Genomic DNA, 27905 nt, shown 5'->3' on the forward strand with positions numbered 1-27905 from the left:
CTTTTTTATTGTCATGTTGTTATTTAGTTCCTATGACTGGATAATTCTGTATTCTTTTATCTTTATTCTTTGACTGTATAAAATTATTATTTTGTTTTGAAAATGTTTCTGATTTACCAATCAGGGTATTGAGGCCTTGAGTTTTCTTTGTGGGAAATGTTGAGATTCTAAACATATCTGTCTTTGATGATAGATATAATCCTATTCATGCTATTTGTTTCTTTTGAACTGAACTTTGTTAGTTTGCATAATGTAAGCAATTAATTTATTTTGTGTATATTTATGAAAATATTGGCATAACAAGTTTAAACAAGATGTTTCAGAATGAATATGGAATATTGATAACAGCTCTAACTTGTCTAAGCATATAAGTTTAAGGGACAAATTAAACTTATTTCCAATTAACCAATTTCTTTGATATGTTTTGCCTCATAATTATCAGTAGTTACTGGCTTTCTTTCTTTTTAATTAATTAATTTATTTTTTGTTACTGGCTTTCTTATCTGATGAAATTGTACCCCCACCAGCCCCAAATTCTTATGTTGACATCTCAATTCTTTGTACCTCAAGTGTGGTTGCATTTGGATATATATTTTTTTTAAAAAATATATATATATATTTTAAAACCATATTCTTCTTTTGTTTTTAAAAACATAGGCTAGTGTCCCTATAAAAAATATTGGATTAGTATATAGGTGGAACACAGGGCAGAGCGTTAGGAGAAAATGGCCACCAGAAGAGAGGCCTCAGGAGCTACCAGACAGACAGCATTTAAATCTTGGACTCATGGTCTTCAGAACCGTCAGGAGCTGGGATTTTGTTGCTTAATGCACAAATCTCTGTAAGTACTTTGTTGTGGCAACCCCAGAAAACTAGTATGGCACCCAGTGTTCCTGATTGTTTTCATTATTATTCCCAGGGAGCACATGAACTATATGCTGTACCATGGTATAGTTCCGAAGTCACTGTCCTGTGACTTTCCACTCCTCTTTGGTCATTGGGACATTGTACTGACATGTTTTATCATCTAATGGAGAGTTTTTTTTAATTGAAATTAAAATTCAACATTTTCATCTCTAATTATCACTATAGGTTACTTTCTTTTTAAATGTCATAGTAATAAGCTAACAAAAATGTGAAACAACTGTATGGATATGTGTTTGAATATACATGCATATTTCTAGATTCCAACAAGTCTTAAGTATTGGTATAAGAGGATGCCCTATATCTGTCTGAACGCCCTACATAAGGTCTGAAGTTTCTAGACTAGTTTAGATAATAACCTCGTGGCCTAAACTTACTTAGATGCTGGGTGTTTCTCATGTGATACTGCGAAGTAAAATAGGCTTACAAATATCAGTCAGCTTTTATTTGCCATTTGGGAGCAACTCTGTAATCCTGTGAGATAAATATTCTCAGTTATTATTTCTACAAGGAAACAATTTTCCTTTATTCATCAACTGACTTTTGGTATATGGGGTCTGTCATATTTCTTAAAGTTATTCTGGTTGGTGAAGCTACTTTTAAATAACAAAGCCATCAATCATAGATTCCCTGAACTTTCATAATATAATTTAGCTCTCAAATTCCCAATCTCTTTGCTGAAGATAATTTAACTTTTACTGTTTAAGGTCCTCTTGCTGGCTGGATCAAGCTGTGCAGCATTTGAACAATATACCCCCATAAGCAACAGAGCAGATTCCCACAAAGGGCAGGACTAGTAGCCCCTGGCCTTCCTGAGTGTTTTTAGATGTTTAATTTTACAATTCCTGGTAACTATTAAAGTAAACCTGACACTTTTATAGAAAGCAAATGCTTTATAACTACATAAGTTCATATAAGTGAAGTGCATTTTGAAATATTCCTGCAACCTCATAAGAAAGTAACCATGCCTGTAACACGCCAGTTGGGGGAGCACACAGGCTTGGCTTATGGCTGTAGATAAGACATAGCCTCTCACGTCAAGAAGCTTCTACTTTCAAAGAAAGTCTTAAAACCCAGTGGTAAAAAAATGCTGGGTATTGAATGATGACAAATGGAAAGAAAAGAAGACACTCTGTTCTTTTGGATTTTTTTTTTAAATCACCTATCCCATTAGAGAGAGGCTAGAAATGTGTTAATTCCTTGAAGAAGAAAGTAAAGCCATCTCACTTTATGCACCATAGAATCTTATAGTTTCTTTTACAAAACAACCACAGACACATTAGTGAGTATTTTGCATCAGCAAAGAAGTGACAGGGTATTGGTAGCTACAATAACCATACAAGAGAAAAGGATTTTTAAAGTTCAGAAATAAAATGGTTTGTTAGTGTGAGCAGAACAGACCTCGGGAGCTTCTTTAAGGGCGTCACCCTGACACTGTACTTACGCGCTATTTCCACGGTGAGGGAAAGATTTAGCTGACCACTGAAGTGAACCGTTGACTGTAAGCCAACTGGGAAGTTGCCTGTTCAAAAGAAAAGATATCATGGCTTTGATGGAAGGGCATGTCCCACACAGCTAGACAGCCTGCGTTTGGGTCCTTGCCTCACCACTCTCTAGCTACGTGTCCTTGGGCAGGGTGCATGGCACTCTTTTCCTCAGTGCCCTTTTCACTAAGAGATGATAGCACCTGCTTCATTGGCTTGCCAGGAGAGTCAGCAAGCTCCTATGTGTGAAGTGCTTATAAGTAAACCAATTGTACTTTGTCCTGCTTTCTGTAACATAATGTGCTACAGTTGTGTTTGTAACCGGTAATTGCTGTGATGTGGATGGATGAAACATGATCACATGATTGCTGGTGTAAACATTGACAACAACCAGGTCATAAGATAATCTTTTCTGTCAAGCACTGGTCTTTGAGTTCTTCCCTCTTCTGTTTCTTACATGCTACGTATTCCTCTTTCCTTTTGCCCATCTTGGCCAACTTTCCATGTCTCAGTGTTGTTATTTTGTCGCAGGCATGCCTCTTGAGACTCCCATGCCATTGTGACCACACAGGACTCCTCTATTCTGCGTGATGGAAAGATGGCTTAGTGGTGAAGGGTGCCTGCTGCTTTCCCGGCACACTTGAGTTGGGTTCTCAGCACCTGTGCTGGTTGGTCCACAACCACCTGTAACTCCAGCTCTAGGTGATTTGTTGCCCTTCTCTGGTCTCTGTGGACACACACTGCAAACGTGCAAGACAGACAGACAGAGTACATAAGTATAAATAATTGTGAGAAGTCTTCAAGGTTATTCTGGTCAATCTGCACAAAAATATGTCAATACAATCATCTCATATCTAAACATAACTTATTACCTATTGCTTTATTTCCTTTTCTTTACACTTTCTTTTTTTTTCCTGTACAAATCAACATATGTACCACTTTTTTTTTTACTGTCATTTAAAATTCTGACATATTCTTTAGGTTTTTAAGGCATAGTCACTATCAAATGGTTTCAATTTCTGTAGCTCCTACTCAAAATTGAGAGTTGCCACCTTCTTATATGAGACCCACTTTCTGAGGTGATACTGGTAGTTTGGGGCTAGTGTTTGCATATCTTGGGGATGATTTATTTTCAATTTATCCACTCAAACCTTCATTATATCTTCTGGCAACTGTGCTTGCTATTGGTATATCAAGTTATTTCCTTATTTCTAGTGTTGCTTTACATCTTTATCCTCCTCCCTGCTCTGTATTTCTCGTCACATTAGTCAGGAGAGGGTGTGGCAGGTCGTGCAGAAGCCTTTCCCTATCTTGACAGAAGTTTGGCCGTGTATTGTGAGTAATGTGGTAGGAAACAGAAAACAGTTGACCAAGATGTGAGATGAAATTATGTCACATGATACACAATTTTAAAATGAAAGTGTTTCTGTCCTAAGAAGGGAAAATGTAAGACATGACACTACCTTCAGCCTCCCAAAGGAACTCATGAAATTGGTTCTGTGGCAGGCAAATTACTCCTGTCCAAGTCACTGAGAGGAGGATGCGTGATCAAATCTCGGACTGAGCAATTTAATTTCTAAGATCATTCCTGTTCTGTGCTCTGTCAGTGTAAGCCTGACATTTTTGAAATGTGAAATGACAAAGAATTTGCTTCTCAAAATTTAGTTTGCATAAGGATTGAACAGAACCTTTATTAAAAACATATCTGAGTCCAGAAAATTTGAGTTAAGTTGGAGGCATGATGCAGAAGTTCATATATAATGATATAGGTACATATTTAGATAGAATGAGTTTACAGAATTATTGGTTTTTGGAATTTTATGATATAGTCTTAGGATGTACTCATGCGACATCATCTTTATTTACAGCGACCTGTGCTTTAAAATATCTTAAAGATTATACTAGCATAATGCATTGCTTGACTACAGAGCAAATGCAGTTACTCTATATGATCTGCTGATGTGACTCAGGGTTTTGTGAGAAATAGAAAGTGATACAATAAGTGTGATCAGTAATGTAAACTATTCTCTGTAAACCTACTATTTTGGGCCTTCAGCGAGGCATAGACCAATATGGACTAAGAAGTAATAGAGAATGGGGCGAAAGAGAAGATGTCAAAGAAAGTCTTCAGACTTGTAGAAGACAGAAAAGGAAATGAAAGAGGATTGGTTGTGGAGGAACCAAAACTGTTCGGAATACTTAATGCTCTTGAGTTAAGATTTTTACTAAGCTGCTTCAGTTTGAGTGTTGGCAAACAGGCACACGAGTTTAATTTCTAGCCATCATGCAAGGTGGCTTACAACCACTGGTAGCTCTAGCTCCAGAGAGATTCGACTGCTCTCTTCTTTGAGGGTGTGTATACTCATGTGCACACTCCTGACATAGCCATAATTAAAAAATAAGAATAAATCTCTTTTTGTTAAAAAAGAAGAAAAGCTGTGTAATTTGACAACTCAAGAGCCTTTCATGTTATTCCTCCAGTTTGGCGGCAAGAAGAAGTTGCACAAGTTGACCAGTATTTAACTCCAGCTGAAAGGAAGGCTGCTCTGTGTGAACTTTTGGAAAAAGAGGCACAGATAATTGCTTCCATCGGGAGACACAGATATGTTGCTCGTATGGAGAGGCAGGAGGCAGCTATACAAGCTTTCCTGGATAAGGTTAGTGGAGTTATTTTAACATTAATGTATTCTGGGTTTAACAATGTGGAATAATAGACTAAAGGAGTAGACCTATACCATAAGAACTTCAAAATTTAACTTTTTGGTATCTCTTTAAATCCTACACAGCTACTCTTTTGATACAGCCAACCACTTGAGCTGTCCCCTCAAATAAAGACCGACAAGGACCATGAAATTCTCATGTTCCTTACTAAAGGGGGCTTAGACATGGGAGAAAAGGTACAAAGATTATTTGAATTTGGAGAATTTCTCACTCTAATAGTGTGTAAAGCAGTAAACTTCCAGAAAGGCTGGGTCTGTAAAAGGTTACTGAAAGGCCCAGTAACCAGCTTGAGAGTTATCTGGAGACCCATGTGTACCCTCTGGCTCACCACTGCCCTAGTTGACTGGACATTTCTGACCAATGGATATACAGTTATTGAAAAGCAAGAAAACACACAATTAAGAGGAAAACTAAAGTAATTACCCTTTTGTGGTCAAACTGCCTGTTTGATATTGAAAGCCTGTTTCCATAGTAACAGATTTCCTTTTATAAACCTGATCTTTCCAGACAATTAAAGACTAATCCACCCAGAAGAAGAAAAGGGTAGTTTTCTATAGCACTTGTTTGTAGTAATGTAGTGATTGCACTTCTGTGACTCTTGTCATTCGAGAACGTTTTTTTTTTTAACTACACTTTTTATTACTTTTAATGCCCATTTGTCATCTCATTTGTGTACTCCTCTACTTGACTTCAGGTTATAATTGGCTTTAATTTCAGTTCTGGTTCCAGACTAGATCCTTAGGACCTCGAAAACCATGCAGCCAATTCCTACTGTTGTCTGCCCTTTGGAGAGCTTAAGAGTATATATAACTAAGGGTGATGTGAGAACCCTAAGTCACACCACCCCACTCCCTTTTGCTACCCTCACCTCCATATGAGCCCCGTCCTGTAGAACCCATCTGCCTGTCTCTGTGCGTGTCTCACCACTCACTTGCTGTACATCAGCAGTTCTCAGCAGGAACCGCAGTGAAAGGTTGTAGCATCGGGAAAGTTGAGAACTGCTTCTGCAGACAGAAACATGAATGATGCTATTGCCTTCTCCACCTGCCGACCAACCTGCCCTTTGCTGTGGTTTATTCTCCCTCTAATTATTTACATGTTCACTTCCAAACCTGCTCTCACTGTCTGTCAGGAGACTGGCTCTGTTCTGCATCTTGATGACGCTGCCTGTGTCAAATACGTCATTCAGGCAAAGACATGACATACTGAGTTCTGGGTCTGATTGGAATGCTTCGTAATGTCCAGGTACGAGGAAGATGGGAGCTGTAGCAGCACCTCTGTTTTCCCTCCCTATCTTTCCAGGGAAATTGCTTGAGGTAGCATTTCCTTTCTTGACTCTGGCATCCTGTAATGGACACTCACTGAAAGGAATCTGGATTCCCTTCTCATCTGGACTATGTTGTTTCCACGTAAGGCCCTTACCTCCTGTCTAAGTCTCAGTGCTCTGCTCCATCACCCAACTGACTACTGGGGAGACCTCACTCAGCACACATGGATCCTACCTGTCTCTACTTCTTTGTGGGAGCAATGGTTTTAATCACCTCTTTTAGTGGTTTTTAATGCACCTGTTTGCAAAGCCCTCTTATCCCATTGTTGTCTTATTACTATTATTATTATTTAACTTTTGTGCACTGCTACATCATCTGCACTGCTCCACCCACGCTCAGTTGCTTGCACTTCTTTGGAAAGGCCGTGTCCTTCTGATGCTTCTGCACCTCATGCACCTCTGTGTGGAGTTTCCTGTCCCAGTTTTTGTAGTTATCAGATACCTCTCTTTTCAAACAAGCCTGAATGCTCCCCTTCTTCCAGAGGAGGAAGGGTTAATGCCCCCTTTCCTTTAGATTGTGCTCCTTGCTCTCATGAGACTCACCATTATCCCTGACTTTAAACATGATAGTTATTTGTTTTAATTGTATATAATAGAACCTGGTCTACATAATGAGGAGCAGGCCAACCAAGGCTACATAGTAAGACCTTGTCTCAGAAGAAAAACCTTGAAAGGCTACCATAGCCTAATTTTATTGTATTTAATGTATCATAACCTGCCCTTACAACACCTCTCTCTCTCTCTCTCTCTCTCTCTCTCTCTCTCTCTCTCTCTCACACACACACACACACACACACACACACACACTTTGTATTTAATGTTTCCATTTAGTTAATAAATAGGTTATGATAGCCCTTCAAGATTTCTAGGTTATAATAGCCTTTAGTATTTTTCTTTTAAGACTATGTCTTATTATGTAGCCTTGCACTTCATTATGTAGAGTGGGCAAAGAGATCCAGTTGCCTCTACTTGCGGAGTAGCACATCCAACTGGCCAATTATGATATTCATAAAGTGTGAAATATATATTATCTGTGTAGCCTCATACCCTTACACATTCCTTACAAAGATTATCAATACATATTTATGGAAGAAGATAGGAAAATATCAACAGACAATAATGCTGTGAGTCTCATATTCCAAATATAGGACAAGTCATATAGACATTACCATTGCTAAAATTCTCAAATAGTATAGGAAAGACAAGTCTACAGTGGGAAACTGTAATAGTCATATCTGTGATGGTTTGGATAAGAATGGCCCTATAGGCTCACATATTTGAAAGCTTAGTCACCAGGGAAAGGAACTCTTTGATAGGATTTAAAAGGACTAGGATGCATGGCCTTGTTGGAGAGAGTATGCCATGGGGGGGGGGGGATGGGCTTAGAGATTTCAAAAAAGCCCATCCCAGGCCCAGTCTTCTGCTTCTCTGCCTGAGGATGGGGATACAGCTCTCAGCTACCCTTCTAACATCATGCCTGCTGCCATGCTGCCCACCGTGATGACGATGGACCAAACCGCCCACAATTAAATGCTTGCTTTTATAAGAGTTGCCTTGGTCACAATGTCTCTTCAATAGAACAGTGTCAATTGTTCCATTGACAATAGAATGAGACAATAATGTTTTGAACTAAATCGATTGCTTCAATAAGATGTTCTATCTTGTACCTGCCTTATGACTAGGAACTGTGATTTCACCTGTCTTTTAACTTTAGGAAAGGTGATGGCATGGGCCTGGTGCAGCCAGGGTGTTTTCAGGAGATGGGGGCTTCTGGGTACCAATGGACAAGAAACGCAGGTAGCCTGCATCCATCCTTATTTGAAACTTGGCTTTTCAGGACTTCCCTTTCATGCTGTCCTGGCTTCATTCTATTTCTTGTAAGGTAGTCTAAATTCTACTGTGAACATTTACATGGTGTCTTTTGTTTATGCATTAGACATTTTACTACTTTTGCCTCAAATCTAGCATTGCCTCTAAGACATTTTTGAAATTATATACGGGCAGAGCCCTTCAGTATATCAAAGCCCAGATATGAAATTGACTCTACAGTCAGCTGATTCTCATTGGGTTTTCTAATGAACAATGGCATGCTAAGGAGATTTTTATATTTTATAAGAAGATTTTTTTATTTTATCTAAAATAAAGATAAGATGGAGAAATATTGTTAAAAAGAATTTCTGTGAGGAAGATCTGGTTTTGAATTCTGAATACTTGATGAAGAGTGGACCCCAAGGCCTTGAAGGACTCTGAGTATATGCAGCTCTCCCCTGTGACAAGGGCACACAGAAGGGCTGAGAAGGAGAGGTAGGATATTGTCCTGGGAGGTAGACTGAGACAGCTCCACGTCAGGGAGGGGGGTTCTTTGACTTTATTGTCAAGTAAATAAAACAGCAAATGCAAAGTGCTTGTGGGCATGTGAGCGTGTGTGTGTGTGTGTGTGTGTGTGTGTGTGTGTGTGTGTTGTGAAAGGTGGCAAAGGCAGAAAAAAGTGCAACAACAACTGACTTTGTGTGCTGAACCAGCCAAGCCGACAACCTTGACAGTACTCTAAGGCAAGATAATCTAAAGTGTGTTTTATATTTGAAACTGTACTAAATACCTAGAAAAGTAAGTAAATGATGCAGACTTTTACAGGAAATATTTATGTGCATGGTCTGCTCGTCCCCATGTCTGGCCCTCCTGTCTGTCCTCATGACTGCCATTGTCACTAACATCGAGGAGGAGTCGGTATTCATTTCATAAATGTTAAAGCTTACAGTTAATCCCAGAAGTCAATCAAGGTCAGTTATTTTAGATGTTAACAGTAACAATCAAGCAGAGCCACAATGCTACATTTATCATCAACAGTGTTGTAACGTAGATATTTAAAGCAAGTTTAATATTTAAAGTTAGTTTCAGTTTAAAGTAATTTAGTCCAATGACTGCGAGATCTATTGAAACAATATTTTATTTTTTAAATTTTGTACTGAACACACAATTTCTCTGAATAATGACTGTCATAATTTTGTTGGTGTGTTCAAGAAATTGAACTAAAAAAAAAAAAGAAATTGAACTTAAGGTTCCTACAGTTCTCATTCTTAATAACAAAGTCCACTCTACGGACATTTAAAAGCACTAATTAACTTGTCATTTACCACACTGAATATTGACTTCTGCAGTTCATCAGGTATTAAGAAGTGACAGGTGGCCTGAGGTGAAGGAACTCAGGTCATGGCATCTAAATGAAAGGTCACCAGTGGGTTTCTGCTCTTAATGCTTTCCTGGATTTTACCAAACTCTGTGAAGAGATCATTTGCATAGCTGTAAGAGATTATCATCCCCGGAGCTGAGGCCATTTATTTCCTTCATTCATACATCACTTCTCACAGTCAGAAGCTTAAAAAAAAACTTGCCATGTATGTGAGCTGTGCTGTGTCAATGCTTTTTCTCCATGCTCAGGTGGCCAACATCTAATGGGACAAAAAAACCCAGCTACCCCCCCCCCCCACCGCCCTGCCGCCCTGCCACTCCCCTCTCCCTCTCTCTCTCTAAGGTGTACATTTAACAGAGGGTCGCTGCGAATGGATAAACCTCTTTGCTATATAAAAGAAAAGTTGATCACCACCCAGTGGCTTTTGGGGGGCTTAACTTCATGCTTAATCTGTACCCTTGGGGACATGAAAATTAATTCAGGAGGAAGAAAGGAGCTATTCCCGCGGTGTGGCCACTTTTCTTCTCGCGGGAGGCTGGCTGCTCTCGAGGCTTCTGTCATTGCCCCGCCTTGCCTTCCTGTCCTGCTGTGCTTCTGTTGCTCCCTTCCACAGCCTCTGCTGTCTCATTTGTTGGCAGCTAAGTGGAATTTATTACCCTTCTATTTCTGAAGCAATTTAAGAACATGATTGTTGTACACCTCTTATTATAGCTGCAGCATTCAAAGAAAAAAGGAACTAGGGAAGAGAAATAAGCAAACTTGACATTTTCTCTCATCAGAGTAAAAAATAAAAATACCTTAAGGCCTGAAATCAAAGAAGCCTGTACTTGAAGATGAAGTTATCAGTGTTGGCAGAAGGACAGGCAAAGATAAAAACAGCTTTGCTGAACATATATATATATATATATTCATTCTTTGTGCCAGCTCTTGGGAATTGGAACTTCATATGTAGGATTATCTGATTTTATCATTCAGTTCTCTTTAATCTGGCTAACTCCTGTTTATTTTCTTGGTTTAATCATAGGTGCAGCCTTCTTTTTCAGGAGTTAAGTGCTTTATAGGCAGACCATCTTTTACCTATTTATCTGCAGCTATCAACTGTGTTCACGCTTTACTTTATTTATTTTCTTACCTTTATATCCTATAAGATTTGAGAGCTTTTCAAATCAGGACAGCATTTTATTTACTCAGTCCCCAGTGCACTGACTAACATATAGAAGAAACAATAAACAATTGTTAAATGAACAGACGATCATTGTAGACCCTGTGAAATATACAGAATTATAAGAGGAATTTATTTTTTAATAACTTTTAGAATAATAAAATTTAAAAGCATAAAATTGTTTTGATCCAATTTCCCTTGCCATGAGTTATTGAAATAAAGACACTAGATAGGTGTGTGTGCATGCTTGAATGCATGTGTGCACATGTTTGTGTGTTTATAACTGTAAAAGGATTTCAAATGTAAGTGATGTTGTGGATTCCGGCTATAGTCCTAGAGGGCATTTCTTGGAAAATGTAAAGGTTGATTTCAGAGTTAAAAGGTTAGAAGGATTTGGATGTACACTTGAAAACCCCAAACCATTGATGTGGTATCTTGTATTCAGTAGAGCCATAAAAAGCCAGTGATTGTGATAAACACTCATTTGGAAGTAGAATTAAGCAGTGTACCAACTGCCAACATACAATAAATTAGATAAAGTAGAGATTTCAGAAACATGTTGTTAGAAGGATTATTACAAATGAAATAAGTTACCAGCCTGCAGAGTAAAAGATATTGTCTTTATAAGTGGTAGAAAAGAAATTATATTTTATAGAATCCTGCTGAGGAAATTAGCGTATGAAGATTAAGATATTAGACTTGGGAATATTACAGTTTGAAATTTAGCCTAATTATTCTTTAAATCTGTAAAAATGAGCCTTGAAACAAGCATCTTGAGTAAAATACTCAGTGCAAGGCTCTTTCAGTTATACAATTTCATTGTTTCTAAGTGATAACAAAGTATCTTGGGGGCTGGAGAGATGGCTCAGTGGTTAAGAGCACTGTCTGCTCTTCCAGAGGTCCTGAGTTCAGTTCCCAGCAACCACATGGTGGCTTACAACCATCTCTAATGTGATCTGGTGCCCTCTTCTGGCCTGCAGGTTTACAAGCACACAGAGCACTCATATACATAAACTAAATAAATAAAATCTTAAGAAACAATTATAGTATCTTATTACTAACCCATTTAATTTTATAGCTCTTCAGCTAGCTCAACTCTATGCTATCAGCTGTGGAATTAATGTTACCTATTATTCTATTTCTGATGTGATGTCACAAACCAGTCATAGTGCCACAACATTTGCCAGATGAAAACTTGAACCAAGAACCTGAAGTGCCTACTGGGTATTACTAGCTCTAAGCAACTTTGGTTCTGCCTGTAGCTATAATGAGACTGTTGACTTGAAAGTGTATCAAATATAATTGTAAGGCATGACTTTGTGTTTTTGCAGTCTCACATGCAAACAATGGAGGTAAATTGATGCTATAACTAAAAATTTCTTTGTAAACTGTCATTCTAAACACAGTGTATTATCACCATGAATTTCTAATAATTTGCTCCAATGCATAGAGAACTCCACTTAAATTGAAAATTAAACCACATCTAAGATTTAAATGGTTGCAATTATGGCATAAATCAGGATACAAGGACCCCAATGCAATGACTAATTAGCCTACAAAAACATCCAATATCTGAAAAGCCGGTGATTGTCATCAACAGAGGCTTGTTTCTGAAGGACTGTAATTAGGCAAAGAAATAGAGCAGCTTCTCACTCTAAAGTGAAAGAGAGAACAAATGGCCAGTGAGTCCCGAGAGATACCTACTGAATCCTCTGCTCCTAAGGTCTTGACAGGAAGAGACAGAGCAGTGCTAAGCACAGCGAAGCATCTTAAGAGCCACCCAGAAGAAAAAGGGTCCCAAGGGCAGATGGAAGAGTCAAGGATGCCCACTCCCACTGTTAGGAGTCCCACAAAACCCCAAGCTAACTACCATGATGTACATGGTACATCCTTCTCCTAGTCCTTCTCATGCTGCCTCGGACTCTGTGTGGCCCCGTGAGCGCTGCTTAGCTGCCGTCTGTGGCTGCTGTGTTGCCCAACCCAGCCTTGATACGACTGCTAGTGCCTAGTCTTGTGGCTTCCTGTTATATGTGTTCAGTGGAGCTCCCCGGGAGGCCTGCTTTCTTTCTGGAGGGAAATGGAGAAGGAGTGGATCTGGGAGAGAGGGAAGATGGGAACAGGGGATGGAAGACTGGAAGGTGGGTGAGCTGCAGTTGGGGTATATATTCAATAACAACAAACAAACAAAATAGAGCGAGCAAGCCATTCAGCTAGCCATCCTGGCTCTCCACTCAGAACACAGCTCAGACCCTGTGCTTTGTCTCTGACTTCTTGCTCTGGGAATTCTTAGCTGAGTGTTAGGGAAAGTGCCGCTCATCTCCCAACCCTTAACTGAGGATGAGCACTAGGCTGCATGCTCCATGCCATATTTGCTAATAGAAAGTGAGAATTTCTGGCAACACTTGTAGTGTTCACCATACTGCTAAGACAGCTGTCCCTCATATGTGCACTGATTGCTTCCTAGAGCCTGTAGATACCAAAATCCACTGTTGCTCCAGGCCCGTATAAAAGGACACTATATTTACTTATAATGTATTTCCATCCCTGTGTAGTTTAAGTCATCTCCAGCCTTTTGTTTTTAAGTACTGGGGGCTGAAGTTAGGGTTCTATGCTTTCAAGGTAAACATTCTGCCACTGAGCTATAATCTCAGCTCCAGATGACTTTTAAACACATACACTATAAATGCTGTACAATTGATACTGTAACTTGTTACAGACTTGTTCTATGTCAGGTTCTAAGACATAACTCACACCGCCCCTTTCTGAGATACCTGTAGGTCTTTAAATATTGGCAATTACCACGGCTGCTCTATGACATTTGTCTTCATTTGGCAAGGCACATGACCAAGACACATGAATACACACTCAATATAGAGCTAGGCAGATAATAAAAAAAATACATGCTAAATGTGTGCTGTTCTTTCTATGGAGTCAATGAGTAATTCCTAATATAAGTTAAGCCATTCACCATGTGAAGTAATATATATCATCCCCCACTCTCAATCTTGGAGATGTGTTTTCCCTTTTGCAGACTGAACAGCACCCCCACCCCCTTGCAAAGACTGAAGGGTTGTCTCCTGTGTTACAGAGGTACTTTTAATGTTTTTTTAAAAAAAAGATTTATTTTTTCAGTTATGTGTTAATGTGCATGAGTTCACATGTAACATGTATATGCAGGAGCCTGTGGCGCTTAGAAGATCTTCTGGAATGGAAATTAGAGTTGGTTGTGAGGTATCACATGGGTGCTGGAACTGACCTGAACCAGGGACCTTCTGTAACAGCAGTGAGCACTCCTAACCAGGGAGCCATCTTTCCAGCCCCCTGGGAGTCATCAGACCTGCTTGTGTGATATGTTCAGTGGCGTCCAACTATGTCTTGCTGGGTCATCTATCTCCTTCCTGACAAGGGTGCTAGGAACAGAGCAGGGGTCCTCGGCAAGAGCAGTACACACTCTTTTCCAGCTGCTAGTAAAACCTGCCGATCTCAGGCACCAGGACGTTAGGCCTCAACAGTAGAGCCCTTATGTAGCATATAAGGACCCCTAAATGCAATCTGCAGTTCTTCAAAGATAAATAGATGGGTAAAAAAAAAAAAAATAAATGTTTTACTTTCCTGTGGTATATAAATTCAATTATATTTATTATTTATTATTATTATTAAAATTTAGTGATGGTTCTAGTTATGACGAGATAAATTCTCATGGACAGGACAAAATGATAATTTTCGGTCTTTAACCATAATTGCAACAATGATATTATTTTCAAGTGTTCAGCTCCAAATATCTGGAGAAGACCTGATGGCAAAACCATTGAGATGGACACACAGTTCACGCTAAGAGCCAGAGAGCTGCAAAGCATCTACAAGTGCATCATACTGAAAGACCTCTCTCAAGATGAGCGGCTGGACATACTCCTGACACTTAAGCACACTGTAAAGGTACATCAGCACTCTCCCTTAGTTTTCAAGTCAAGTTCAGCATCAATAAAATGATAACCATTAAGTATAAAATTATCAATGAATGCTTGCATGCATTAAACTGAATAAACAGCTAATTCATTTTGGTAAATTTTGGTAGAGATATTGATTATGAATTAATACATAACTAAAAGTCCTCAAAATCTGCACTATGCTGATGACAATCATGTGTAAAGTCGTGTGTCTGATCTGCAGCCCTGCGAATAATTACATAAATATTTTATGATGATATAACAAAAATGTAAACATAGTATGTTCAAATGCAAATTCATCTTTGTATAGGTGTGTAGGTATAGAACATGATTTTTAAAAATGGGATTAAAAGCAGAAATTGTTGTCTACATTTTGGATAGTTTTCAATGAAAAACTTTTTGGTCAGTAAAATTTTTATTTTATCTATTGTTAGTGTGTGTGTGTGTGCATCACAGTGCGCATGTCGCGGTCATGGGATAACTTTCAGGACTGGTTTTCTCCTTCCTGCCTCTGAGTGGATAGATGGAAGTTAGGTTGCCATGATTGTATTGCCAACTCTTAGCCACTGAGCCATCCAATGCGCTGTCTTCAGCGGTTATAACCGTATTAATGTAAGTATGGTTGCCTTCACTGCTCACATATGATTAATTTTCTGTTTTTAAGGGAAAATTATGATAATGGATGTCTGGTTTCCTCCAGAAACTGACTCCTTGACAGATTTGAGTTGACAAGTTTCCCGGGGCATGCTCAAACACAGAAAGCTGTTAGGAAAAACGTCGGTTCTCGGAAGAGGAAGACTCCAGGGTCATTCGGACGTTTAGGGCCATTACAATGGCGCCAGTTTCACCAGAATTTTGAAGCTGGGCCTGCCTTGAGGGTTTGCCCGTTGTCAGAGCAAGGGGCAGGACTGTTTACTTGTTTCATTGAATTAAGGGTGTGTTTGCCCAGGCTTTGGAAGCTGCGCTTAAAAGTGTCTTTGGAAGCTGCGCTTAAAAGTGACTGAGTTGAGAGTTGTCTTCCCATGACTTACCAGGAGGGGGCGAACGAGAGCTTCCAGTGCTGCTGCTAAGATCAACTTTCTTCGCGATTAGATCCTTTGATTTGGATAGCTCTGGTTTTTTTTTTTTTTTTTTTTTTTTTTTTTTTTTTTTCCTTTCCTTAATAAAACCACAGTAGTGAAGTTAATGAGCAAAGTATAGAGTCTGTCGTATGTATCAGGATCAAGGTCACAGCAGACTTCTTGTTTTCTCTCTTCTACCTATTTTAATGTTTCCTCACCTTGGATAAGTAAGCATTGGTTGGTCTCACAACCTCCCTTTCTGTGGGGCTTAAACCTTCAGAGATCTAGACCATGGGGCGCTATGTTCGGTTCTGAAATCCAAACTCGAGATGCCAGATCTGAGTGTCGAGCACGTGATTTCTTATCCCCAGTTCATAATAACAGCTTTAGTGTCTTTTGGAAATCAGAGTCAGTTACCCCATAAGGATGCGACACTGCCCTTCTCTCCAGGTCCCTGCCTTGAGGAGCGTTAGTTAGAGCTCAAAAGAGACTATCTTCTACTGGAAGCATTTTAACCCAGGAACTAGGGCCTCTCAACTGGAACTGCCCAACATTGCCAAAATATCTCTGAGAAGCAAGTGGTGCTGTTTCTAACACTCCTCCCCACCCAGCTGACATCACTGGTCAAGACAGTAAGAGCAAAGAAGACACTGTCAACTCCAACGATGTCACCACTGACCAGCTTAATGAACTCCGGATCTCTCTCTGAACCTGCTTGAGATAGATCTACGCCAAACACCTATTGGCTTTTAATTCCTATTCTCTCATGGTTCAAATGGAATCCTGGGCCTTTTTTTCCTCCCTCATTGATTAGTTATTTGATTTAGAATATCCCCCGAGAGGGTGCACCATGGCCCTGGGTGAGGCTGGATTTGGGAGCTAATATAGTAGCTATCTTCAGCCAGGATGTCTGTGATTCAGAAGCGGGTAATGAGAGAGAAAGAGGACAGAGAGAGAGAGAGAGAGAGAGAGAGAGAGAGAGAGACAGACAGACAGAGACACAGACAGAGACACAGAAAGACAGAGACAGAGAGAGACAGAGACAGAGACAGAGAGAGAGAGACAGATGGAGACAAAGACAGAGATAGAGACAGAGAGAGAAAGCAAACACACATGTAGGGAATAAAGAAGAAATCCTCCTACTTGATAATTAGAACCAGCCCCTTGTTGACTAAAGATGCCAGGGATGAACCCCAAAGATAATGCATGAGTCTGAATTTGTTTAGCATAAATTACTTGCATGCAAATTTATTTAACAATATTTTGAAGAACAATAAAGGTATAAACATAACTCAAATTCTAACTCTCCTGACTTGGTACAACCATATATAAGCTACTTGAAGATGTATATGTGTATCTATCTACCCAAATATTAGAATAAAGACCATTGAATTTTAAACCCGAGTACACACTAAAATCACCTAGAGTTTCAGACACAAAAACACAAACACACACACAGACACACACATACACACATAGACACACACACACACACACAGACACACACACACACACACACACAGAGAGAGAGAGAGAGAGAGAGAGAGAGAGAGAGAGAGAGAGAATGGAGTATGTGACTATAGAAGTAAGAATAAGATGTAGACACCATTTCAGAGAGAGCTAAATTAGGAGTGAAAGCAGGATTAATAGAAATCTATTCATATTTCTTCAAAGCCCTTCTAAAATGCCTCCGGGGTGGGGCACCACTGATTTCAACTCTTCAATTTATTAAAATTGCCAAGTATGAAAATGTTGAAAGGGCATTGTTTTACAGTCATTCTGTTTACCCTTTGTCTCTTCCATGCAAGCTGTGGGCCGTCCAGTTTCCCCCCAGATAGTGAGATGGACATAGCTCTGTTCTACTGCTTATAAATAACATCCTAAGCTCTTAACTCTTATGCAAAGTTTGTTTGTTCAAACTACACAGTCTTAGGACTTTACTAAAAAGGATTGGGTAATATAATAGACATGTGGAATAATATATAAATAGCCAAAAAAATGTTGAACAGGGCAATTCAACATGGCTAAACTATATATTTTGTACCACTTTGTGCCCTTTTCCTTCCTCACTTTAGACTTCCTTTTGTCTCCTTGAAGTAATCACAGTCATTTTCATGTGCGTCTTTTCCTTGTTTTTTCTTAATGGTTTTGATTCCTCTGTACAAGCCTATAAATAATTTGGTTCAATGTTTTCACTTTTGACCTTTAATGAAATTATATTGCATGTACCAGTTTTGTATTTTGTTCATTTTACTTGCTTTATAAGATTTAAGCATTAAGATTTGCTGCTATCGTATAGTTTACTCATTTCTATGAATGTTTATACTGATAAACTATTACTTATTTATATATTCAATTTGCTTATAAATATTAGGTTGTCTGTAACTTTTGGCTAGTGTGAACAATAGCTCTATAGACACATGTTTCTAAAGCATCTATGTGGAGAATTGCTGGGTTATATGTTACATATTATCAAACCAACCGTTTAATACTAACTTGGCCCCCTTATTGGTTGTACCGAATTTTACCCCTGTCACCTTTTAAGATGTTTTAGAATGTAGATTCGGTTTGTTTGTGTGGTAGTTTCAAAAAAAAAAATAGTGATTAAAAAAATTACAGCGAGTCCTTTTGTGTTTTGTGCAGGAACATGAGTGTAAGCTGACCCAGGAAATCCTAGAATTGATTGACAGAGAGGTTGACCTTATGATGAGAGGGGTCAAACCTCACAATCTTGAAGGACTCAGGAAGAGAATCACAACCCTCTTCTTTCACTACATCAAAACACCCCTGTTTAACCCTGAAGTTTCAAGATACCTTAAGGTACTCTGATTTTCAAAATCCTAAGACGTTATATTGTTAACTGAAAGATGTTCAAAAGTTGCTTCTGTGCTTTACTACAAATTGAAGCAAGATCACCCTTTGGTGTGCCCTCCGGATGTACTATTGGGCCGACAAAGCAAACGTCCTCTTTAACCTCCTCTGTATGTGAATGTTCAGCCTTGAGTTCTTTTCTAAGAGCTGAATGGACTCTCCGGTTGCTGCACAGTGTTGAAGGCACTGTGATCACTCACACCCGCAGCTGTTGTACAAACAGTTGCTTCCACCTGCAATGCTATGCTCTATTTGATTTAGCCAACTCCTATAAATTTTCAAGAATCAAACTCTTTTTTTTTTAGTTAAAATTTTACATAGTGTATTTGTTTTCATTTTCTTTTTCTAATTTATTATAATTTATTCATATTACATCCTGATTATTATCATCCTGCCCTTATCTTCCTGTTCCCACCCTCCCTCCCTCTTCTGCCCTATTCCCCTCCACTAGACCTTTGATGGGGGAGCCCTCCTACCACACTGTCTGGCCATAGCTTATTAGGTCTCATCAGGATAGCCTGCATCCCCTTCCTTGGTGTTCCCACAAGGCAGTCTAGCCTAGGGGCAGTGGACAAATCCTGGGCACCAGAGTACGTGTTCATCAGCAGCCCACCCCCTCTGCCCCGCCCCCACGTGGAGACTCAGCTGTCATTGGCTAGATCTGAGCTGGGGGTCTTACTTCTCCGTATGCGTTGTCCTTGGTTGGTGCATAGGTTTGTGCAGCGGCCCCTGTGTCCAGATCCGCAGGCCCTGACGGTCTCCCTGTGGAGCTCCTGCTCCCTCCTGGACCTGCCATGGCCCCATTCTCCCCCATGACTCTCAGCGCTGCTCCCCCCAGAGGCCAGCTTCCAGTCCCAGTGTCTGTCCCAGTTCCCCGCTGGGTGGAGCCTCTCAGAGGACATCTATTTTGGGCGAATGTCCACTTACTAGTGAGTATATACCATTCCTGCCTTTCTGGGTGTGGGTAAAGAAGCTGTGGTACATTTATACAATAGAATACTACTCAGCTATTAAAAACAAGAAAATCATGAAATTTGCAGGCAAATGGATGAAACTAGAAACGATCCTGAAGGAAGTACCCAAGAATCAAACTCTTGCTCCTCTCTCATTAGGCCTCAGAGAGAGTTAGGCTTCCCATTTCTGTAATTCTCCCATCGGCCCGCGTCTGCCTGTCTTTAGCACTTACGGTACAAACGTAAGAACCAGTGACTGGATCCACAGAGGCAGCTCAAAGAGCTCCAAATGGAGCTTGTGCTTGAGTTACCTTGTCTTTTCCCGCCAGTTTTTTTTTTTTTTTTAGACTTTTTAGGCTTTTAGAATTATAATCTAGGAAGCTGACTATCTTTAGATTTTTGGCAAAAGAAAAATCTCAAAATGTAGACAAGACCTACAAAAATAAAAAGTGCTTACTGTTCATATTCTTTTAAAATTAACTAAAAATGATTAACCTGCTCAAAAGAAAAGTCTCCCATTGTATTACTTCAGTGAGTTTTACGTGTATTCAAGTTCTATTGTTTATATATTTGCAACAATATAATAAGAAAATTTTATACTCTACATAATTATATAATGTTGTATTTCTGTTTTTGCATTTTCTTTGATAAAAGTTCACTCTTCCAGGTAAGTTTTAATAAAACATAGTTATGTAGCTAACATTACAGTCCACATAAAACTTCATTTTGATAGACAGCCCTGCTGTCAACTCTTAGCTGACTTTTAATAAATGCCGACTTATGTTTTATTTCAGTAACTTTATTTACTCAAGAATATATAAATTCATATAAACGGAGTGATTCTATCAGGGAATCACTGGCAGCTCCTTGAGACAGACTTTATTCCACTCATTTCATTTGAGAGTCACCCAGACTTTGATGTGTAACAGGCTTGGTACATTCCAGAGCCTGATACACAGTCCAGACATGCAGACATGCAGACATGCAGGAGTTTTCTTATCTTTTCACTTCAGGGAACAACAGTTGTCTTCTGTTTCCTCATAGATTTTTTTTTTTTTTGCCACTCTAAGTTTTATAGCTGGGACCTTGATTCCTTTTGAGTTATTATTTTTTTTATACCTCTTTAGTCAACAAGGGACAGGTTCTAAACAGTCAAGACCATTTTCTTGTTTAGTTATATCAGCCACTTTCATATTTTTTTTAAAAAGGCAAATCTTAAGCCAGGCACGATGGCTTTAATTCCAGAACTCAGTAAGCAGAGGGAGGCAGATCTTTGTGAGTTCAAGGTCAGCCTGCTCTACAGAGAGAGTCCAAGACAGCTAAGGCGACACAGAGAAACCCTGTCTCAAAAACAAAAAACAAAAAAACAAAAAACAAAAAAACAAAAAAACCAAAAACCAACCAACCAATCAAAGAAGAAGATAAAACTGCACTGAAATGTCATGACTTTTTTTGTTATATATAACATCACTCTTTTGAATTTCTGGCCAACACAGGCTGGCTTCTAATTGGCTACCTGCTTGAAGTAAAGAACATTAATGTTTTCCAAGACACTAGACATAAGGCAGTGGGTTTTGTGATCCCTGGAAGAAGAGAAACAAAAAGGAATAACCCTATACTGATTCCACCTGGTTTTGAGCAAGAGCCTGCACTCAAGGGTTAAGGACAGGCAGGCTTTGGGTTCCTTAAACTGGCTGGAAAGAATGAGCCTGTCTTTGCCACTGAGACTACGTGACTAAAGCATGAAGAACACAGGGCTAACAATGAGTAGATTGCACAGAGAACTCCACAGGAGTTCAGAATCCCTCTTACCCATTCACCCAAATTATGCCCAGTGCCTGAGGAAGAGTAACACTCAAGGTCACCTAAAGGATAAATGGTAACAACACTCAACACTTAACTCAGAGCTGGTTACGTGTTGCCTGCTCCCAAGACAGACTGGACCACTCCAGTTCATGGGGTAGTTGGCAGGCATACAAAGGGACCAACTCAGGAATGGGAAATGATTAATCCCAAATGGATAATAGCGTTATTCTTGCTTAAAAAAATACAAACTTAAAACTAGGACATCAATGGATCAAATTTATGAGTAATTTAACTGTGCCTCAGAAAAATGTATAAGGCTATTGATAGGAATAAAAACATTCACAATTAAGGTAAAATTCATAATGTCTAGCATCCAAGAACATATGAGACACATAACACAAGTAGCTAAATCATTATTCAAAAATGGCCTTATATTGACAAATGTTGGGATTAGCTAAAAAAAAAAAAAAAAAAAGGAGAGGCATTTGATCAGTTCTTAAAATGTTTTAGATGTCCAAAAAATTAAGTGAAGACATTGAAAATATATTGTGAAACTTCTGAAGAAGAAAACCACACTTGCTTAAATTAAGTGGAGATTGGTGTCACTGATGAAGAAAAAAACCCTCCAAATGAATTAGAATACTACAATAAAAATGTGTGCAGTGATACATATGGGGACAGCATGGTAACCAAGCAGGCATCATCATGCCTACTGTGGGGGAAGTTCAAGTGCCTTAGTATCTGTCAGAGTCTCAGATTAGAGGAGAGCGAAGGAAAGAGGAGCCATTTTGTTAAAATAATGGCCGGCTTCCAGTGAAGCACAAAGTACAAGGAACCAAGGAAGTGACCAGGCCATGCCATTGGCCAAGGAGAAAGGGCAGCTCCTACAGAGTAGGACAAGAATAAGGGCGGCAACAGGTTTCTCATGGGAAACATCGCAGATGACAAGACAGCCAGACGGCCTCTGTCAGTGCTTAGGTTAATCACAACGAGAGAAATGTCACCCTCCGCTGCTTCTACTTGAATTGATTTATTTTCCTTCCTTATCACACAGGAAACATCTTTCAGAATAATATTGAATGGGATCACTGAGGGCAGAGAGCCATCTCTTGTTCCCAGTATTAGACGAAAGGAATATATATATATATATACACACATATATAAATGTATGTATGTATGTATGTATGTATGTATGTATGTATGTATGTATGTATGTATGTATGTATAAATGTATTAGGAGTCAGTAACTTGATTTTTTAAATATTCTACCAATGTCTATCCAGGGGTTGGTGAATAACACAGATTTTAAAAAGTATTTTGGCCAGGAAAATGAATCTTGCTAGGAATTTTGCTCTTATACAGAATAAGTAGTTAAAAGGAAAATAAGACTTTTAAAGTGATTAATTGTAAGATTAATTTTATGCTGTCCTCATGCATCTGCTTAGGATGTGGCTTGGATTGTCATCTTTTTTTTTTTTTTCTTTTCTATTTAGGTCCCTCAAGATCCACTGAAGTTTTATGATAAGATTTACTTTTGCCACAGTTGCCAGTTGTATCTGCCTTCTGTAGAATTTTCCGTGTCGCCCACCTCTCATCGTGTATACCGCTGCCGCCATTGTGTCAACCTTGAGAACGAGACCAAGAAACGGGAGTCGTTCTTGAAGTACAAGTGTTTGCTCCAGCGGCTCTACTACTCGGAGGCTAACTACGAGGATGATGCCCAGATCGCTTTTCTGATGCAGGTGTGATCTTTAAAGGATACTGAACAGGAAATGTACCTGGGGGCTGGAGAATTGGCTCAGTGGGTAAGATCACTGGCTGCTTTTCCAAGGGATCCAGGTTTGATTCCTAGCGCCCAGGTAGCAAGTCTTTAACTCCTGTCCCAGGGGATCTGGTGCCCTCTTCTGGCCCCGGTGGGCACTGCACAGGCCATCCATGTGCAGACAAAGCAGCTCTGTCAGAGGGGCTGTCTTCTAAGGGGCTGCATTGACATGACGGCCGAGAGAGTTGGGCATAGTTTTGTATGAGAACTGTTATGTAGGATCTCCTAAAGCAGATGGCTATTGCACTTCCGAGGCTCATGAATAGCTGTGTTCTTGGTATTTAAGCTCTATACCACGCTCTGAAAATTCACTGGTAAATCAGACAGCACATCCTAGAAAAGAAGGCAGATGTTTAAAGAGAATGACAGCAAGGATGATAAAGAATGCTAGCCATAAGAGGCTGGCAGTCACAGTCAGCCAGGGAGATGTTTGATAGCAGATTTCACGTGGGCGATGCTGAAGGAATGACAGTCTGGGCTGTGGCACAAGAAAGGAAAGTCTTCTGGATGTTGCTCCCCTTTAAAAATTCATTCATCACAATTTAGCTTTCCCCCCAATTAATATGATGACATTTAACCCACTTATTATAAGAAAAGACAATAACTGTTTGAACTTCACTTGGCATGCAGCTTCAGGATATTAAGTACTTGACAGAGAACATCTGGGCGTCCCAGTCCGTCCTCAGTGCCTGGGATGATCTCAATGACCTGGTCATGGTCAGGTGGGACAAGAACGTGGAGTGGTCTCCCTGGAACTGCATTCTCCTCACCAAGGATGAAGGGGCAGCTCACCTCAAGCTAGAGAGCATTGAAGAGGTAAGGCGCCGGACTGGGAGGTCTTGGTTTATCCAGTTAGGTTACGACAGGCATCCTGAGTGCCCTTTAGTATGACCGAGACTGTCGGCAGTGTCTCTACTGAATCAACAGGCAGGTATAAGACTTACAGTAGCAAAATATGTGAGTATTGTAGAAGTGAAAATTAAAAAGGAAGTTAAGCCACATGTGGGTAAAGATGAGAGACTTGAGTTATAAAGCAGGTAGCATCCTGTCACCCTCTTCTACCTAGGTCAAGTGCATCTATTTCACACTGAGTCCTGGGAAGGAATGTGGTTCACTCAAGTATATCTATCCCTTTATTACCTACAATAATGCCCTTCAAAGGCCAGGAATTTGATAAGCATTTGTTGAATAAATTTTGTCAAAGATGCGAGAAACACACCTAGTGGAATGTCAACGGGTACAACCACTATGGAAATCGGTGCCTCAAAATGCTAGTACTAGGACTAGCATAGGACGCAGCTATGACACTTCCGAGTATATGTCAGATGGGATCCAAGGCTGAATACCACAGGCAGACCTGCGCACCATGTTTTATGCCACTATTTACCAAAGACAAAATGTGGAATTAACCTAGGTCCAGTCAACTGATGAATAGGTATGCATGTGTTTGTGTCACATGTGTGTGTGTGTGTGTGTGTGTGTGTGTGTGTGTGTGTGTTAGAGTTTTATTCAGGACATATTGTTAAAACAAGTCAGACTTGAAAAGATGAATAGCATATGTTCTCTTCTACACATGAAATCTAAAATTAGAAAGTAAAAATCACATAGAAGTTGAAGAGGAACTATTTTGGAGGAAGGGGAGGAGTCAGCCATGGCAAGAGAAGAGGAGAGGAGAGGAAAAGAGATGGGGGTGAACACGAACAAAGTGTGTGACATTTTTATCTGAGGATGCCATAGTGAAATTTATTACTCTGCATGTTAATTTAAAAACACAAAGCCAAAATAAGTACCTATATAATGAATGCTTATTATAAATATATGAATACTATGGAACCCAGAGCTTGTCCTTTGATTTATCAGCAGGAGTCTTCCTAAAATGGTCCTCAATTGTTAAATTCCAGTCACAACTTTGTGATCTAAATGGCAGCCATACTGATGAGATACCATTCTTCCATTTGCTCCCACTTAACCAGGAGTGGAGAAAGCGCTGCAAAACTTAACTATTATTTAATTTCAGTAACTTACAAAATGCAGTTTGTAAAGCATCCTAATGAATGAGTTTGAGAGGCCGTGAAGTATCCCTGAAGGGCTCCATTCACACTCGGCACAGAATCCCAAGAGCAGCTCGATTCTCTCTCAATTTATTGTAGTGCTGTCTCTTTAATTCCGTGAAAGATGCATCTCAAGGAGAATAAAGAAGCAAGATCAAATGCAGCCATTTTGAACACGCTGTCCCAAGGTGCTGCTGGTGTTTGTTTGCTTGTTTGTTAAAGGAAGGGAGGGAATGGCAGAAAGGGAGGAAACTGGTTACGGTTTTACACCTTTCCAATAATTTTTGAGTTTTAAGAAGCCAGGCTGTGGAAAAATTCACTCTAGGGATCGGAAGAAAGGGCAGAAAGAAATTGAAGCCGTGTTAAATGTTATATTTAGTAAACTAAGCTGCTTCATAAATATTTAATCATCAGAAGCACAGCCAATACCAGCACTATCATTTCATCTAGGACCCTCAATGAAATGGAAGTTCATTCCCAAAGCTGATATTCCAGTTCTTCAATTCATCCACACAGCCCCTTTGTGTACCTAATCAAATCGCTGCACTCTCAAATTAAATGTTCCATTCAAGCGCGTTTCCCATCTCAGGGCGCCAGGATTTCTGCATTTCTGCAAGCGGGAGCAGCCGCTCTCGCTCCAACTCCGGAGCTTTGCCTCTCTCTCTCTCTACGGTCTCTACTTTGCGCTGTCCTGCAAGCCTTACTGTCCGCTCTGTTTTGAACAGTTCAAGATTTTTGCATCAAATCAAAGCGTTTCCAGAATTATCTTAGAATACACACACAGGTTTCCCCTGGAAGCAACAGCAAAGAGAACAAAGAAACAAACACAGCGATGACAACGACGATGAGGAGGAGGAGTTTAAAATGATCCTGGCAGAGGAGAAAGAGCTCTGTTCTGGGAGGGCTGACAGAGGCTGATGAGGCTCATCCCACGCAAACTGGCCAGTGATCCACTAAAGATCACCTACCATGCCCCGGCTTCTTTCCTGTCTTTGTCGCCGTCAACCTGTGGGACATAAAACCTTACCCTGTATTATGACATTTTAAAAAAAAGATTGGCTAAATATGTGGAAATAGCAAAAAGAATGAAAACCGCGTTGGCCTCAGGAAGTAGGATTGGGCACATTTGTCAATGCGTTCACGCTCTGGTTTTCCCATCTGTAGGTAGGCGATGATGCTGTCTCACCTTAGAGAAGTTAGGACGCCAAATGATCTTCACATACGGTCCGGCATTGGTCCTTGCGGGCAGTGCCTGTGCCTGTGGAAGTATTGTGAGCCAGGCTGTTCCTGCTGCATACTTTCCTTTTTGTGGTCTGTGCCTCCACCTGAAGCCATGTTGGTATCTGTGGGCCATGCTGTCACTGAGGCCATCTCTGGGTCTATGGTCCTACTGCAGTCAGGGCTTAGGGGGTCGACATGATGTCCATGGCCAGTGTTACCATCAAACGCTATATCAAAAGTGCCCTGTGGTCTGTGGCACTACCTGAGGCCATGCTGATGCCTTCGGCTTGTGCTGCCTCCAGGAGCTAAGATGGCATCACTGGCCTGTGCTTCAGCAGAGGGCGGTGTTGATGTCTGTGGTCTGTACAGCCACCAAAGACCGTGTTGAGGTCCATGGCCTGTGCTGACAGCAGAGGCCACGTGGAAGTCCAGGATCCATGCTCCCACTGACTGTAAAGGGCAAGTATGCTACCTTTGCAGTGTTATCAATGACTACGACTCACAGTTAAGAAAGAGGGACATAGAAGGTTTCTGTGGCAAACCCTGCCCCACCGCATCCCCCCTCTGAAAACTTACAGCTTAGACGGAAAGCCATAGAAGAGTATGCTTAAAAATTGTGATAAGAATGCTGAAGTGTAGCTCTCCACAGATGACGGATGCTGGTGGACATAGCTGAGGGAAGACTCGTGTACCAGGGAACTTTATACTTGTGCCGTGCCTGGGCAGTAGATGTGACACAGAGATGAAGTTGCCATCTTATCCCTGTGAATCCCTAGGCATGAGGGAGAAATCCGGAAGGTAGAGGAAGCTAAAGGAAAGGCTCGGGGACTTGAGTTTCTGAGAACACTGTGGAAACACCATCCTCACTGGAAACTGACCTTGCTACATAAGAAAACTAAGCCTGGATTTTATTAAGCCATGATATATTTGCTCATTTTCTTATATTGGACCCAAGTGCAACTAAAACAGTGAAAAAATTATGTCCATTCCATTTGTTGTTTTTTAAAAAAAATTTCCAAGCACTTTACATAGTATTTGGCACATTCAAAGTAAGTCCTGGCTAAATTAATAAGTATTAGCCATTCTCTTCAATGTTCTAAATCAGACCTCTGTTCACCCAGAGCACAGTGCTACCACCTGTGTCTCTTTTTAAATTTATTTTCTGAGAGCAAGGCATTCTCCACATCAGATCCTTTATAAGGCCAAACAGGAAAGTCAGAGAAATCCCCTAGAAAAAGAAAGAGCGTGGACATCCGTACGGCCTTTGTAGTAATGCCCCGGCTTCTGTAGGACCACGGACACCCACATGAACCTCCAGCTTCAACTAGGCCTGGGCAAGGGACCACAGATGCCAACACTGTGGAC

The 27905-nt window shown here is 40.2% G+C and overlaps 1 protein-coding gene across 6 annotated transcripts in view; it reads left to right on the plus strand.

The window, feature by feature from the left end:
• Positions 1-27905, plus strand: part of IQUB (IQ motif and ubiquitin domain containing) — a 54353-nt gene that overhangs the window by 23466 nt on the left and 2982 nt on the right. For 4 of the 6 annotated variants that reach the window (XM_084785378.1, XM_084785380.1, XM_084785379.1 and 1 more), the window contains 6 exons: positions 4890-5065; positions 14574-14744; positions 18460-18636; positions 19401-19616; positions 22940-23188; positions 23899-24084. In XM_084785378.1, coding sequence (XP_084641504.1) covers positions 4890-5065; positions 14574-14744; positions 18460-18636; positions 19401-19616; positions 22940-23188; positions 23899-24084 — 1175 coding nt within the window. The remainder of the gene's footprint in view (positions 1-4889; positions 5066-14573; positions 14745-18459; positions 18637-19400; positions 19617-22939; positions 23189-23898; positions 24085-27905) is intronic. The other 2 variants (XM_084785383.1, XM_084785382.1) reach the window with 2 other exon arrangements.

The sequence above is a fragment of the Acomys minous genome (assembly GCF_964271855.1).
Source record: "Acomys minous genome assembly, chromosome: 6".
In the NCBI taxonomy this organism is placed as follows: domain Eukaryota; kingdom Metazoa; phylum Chordata; class Mammalia; order Rodentia; family Muridae; genus Acomys; species Acomys minous.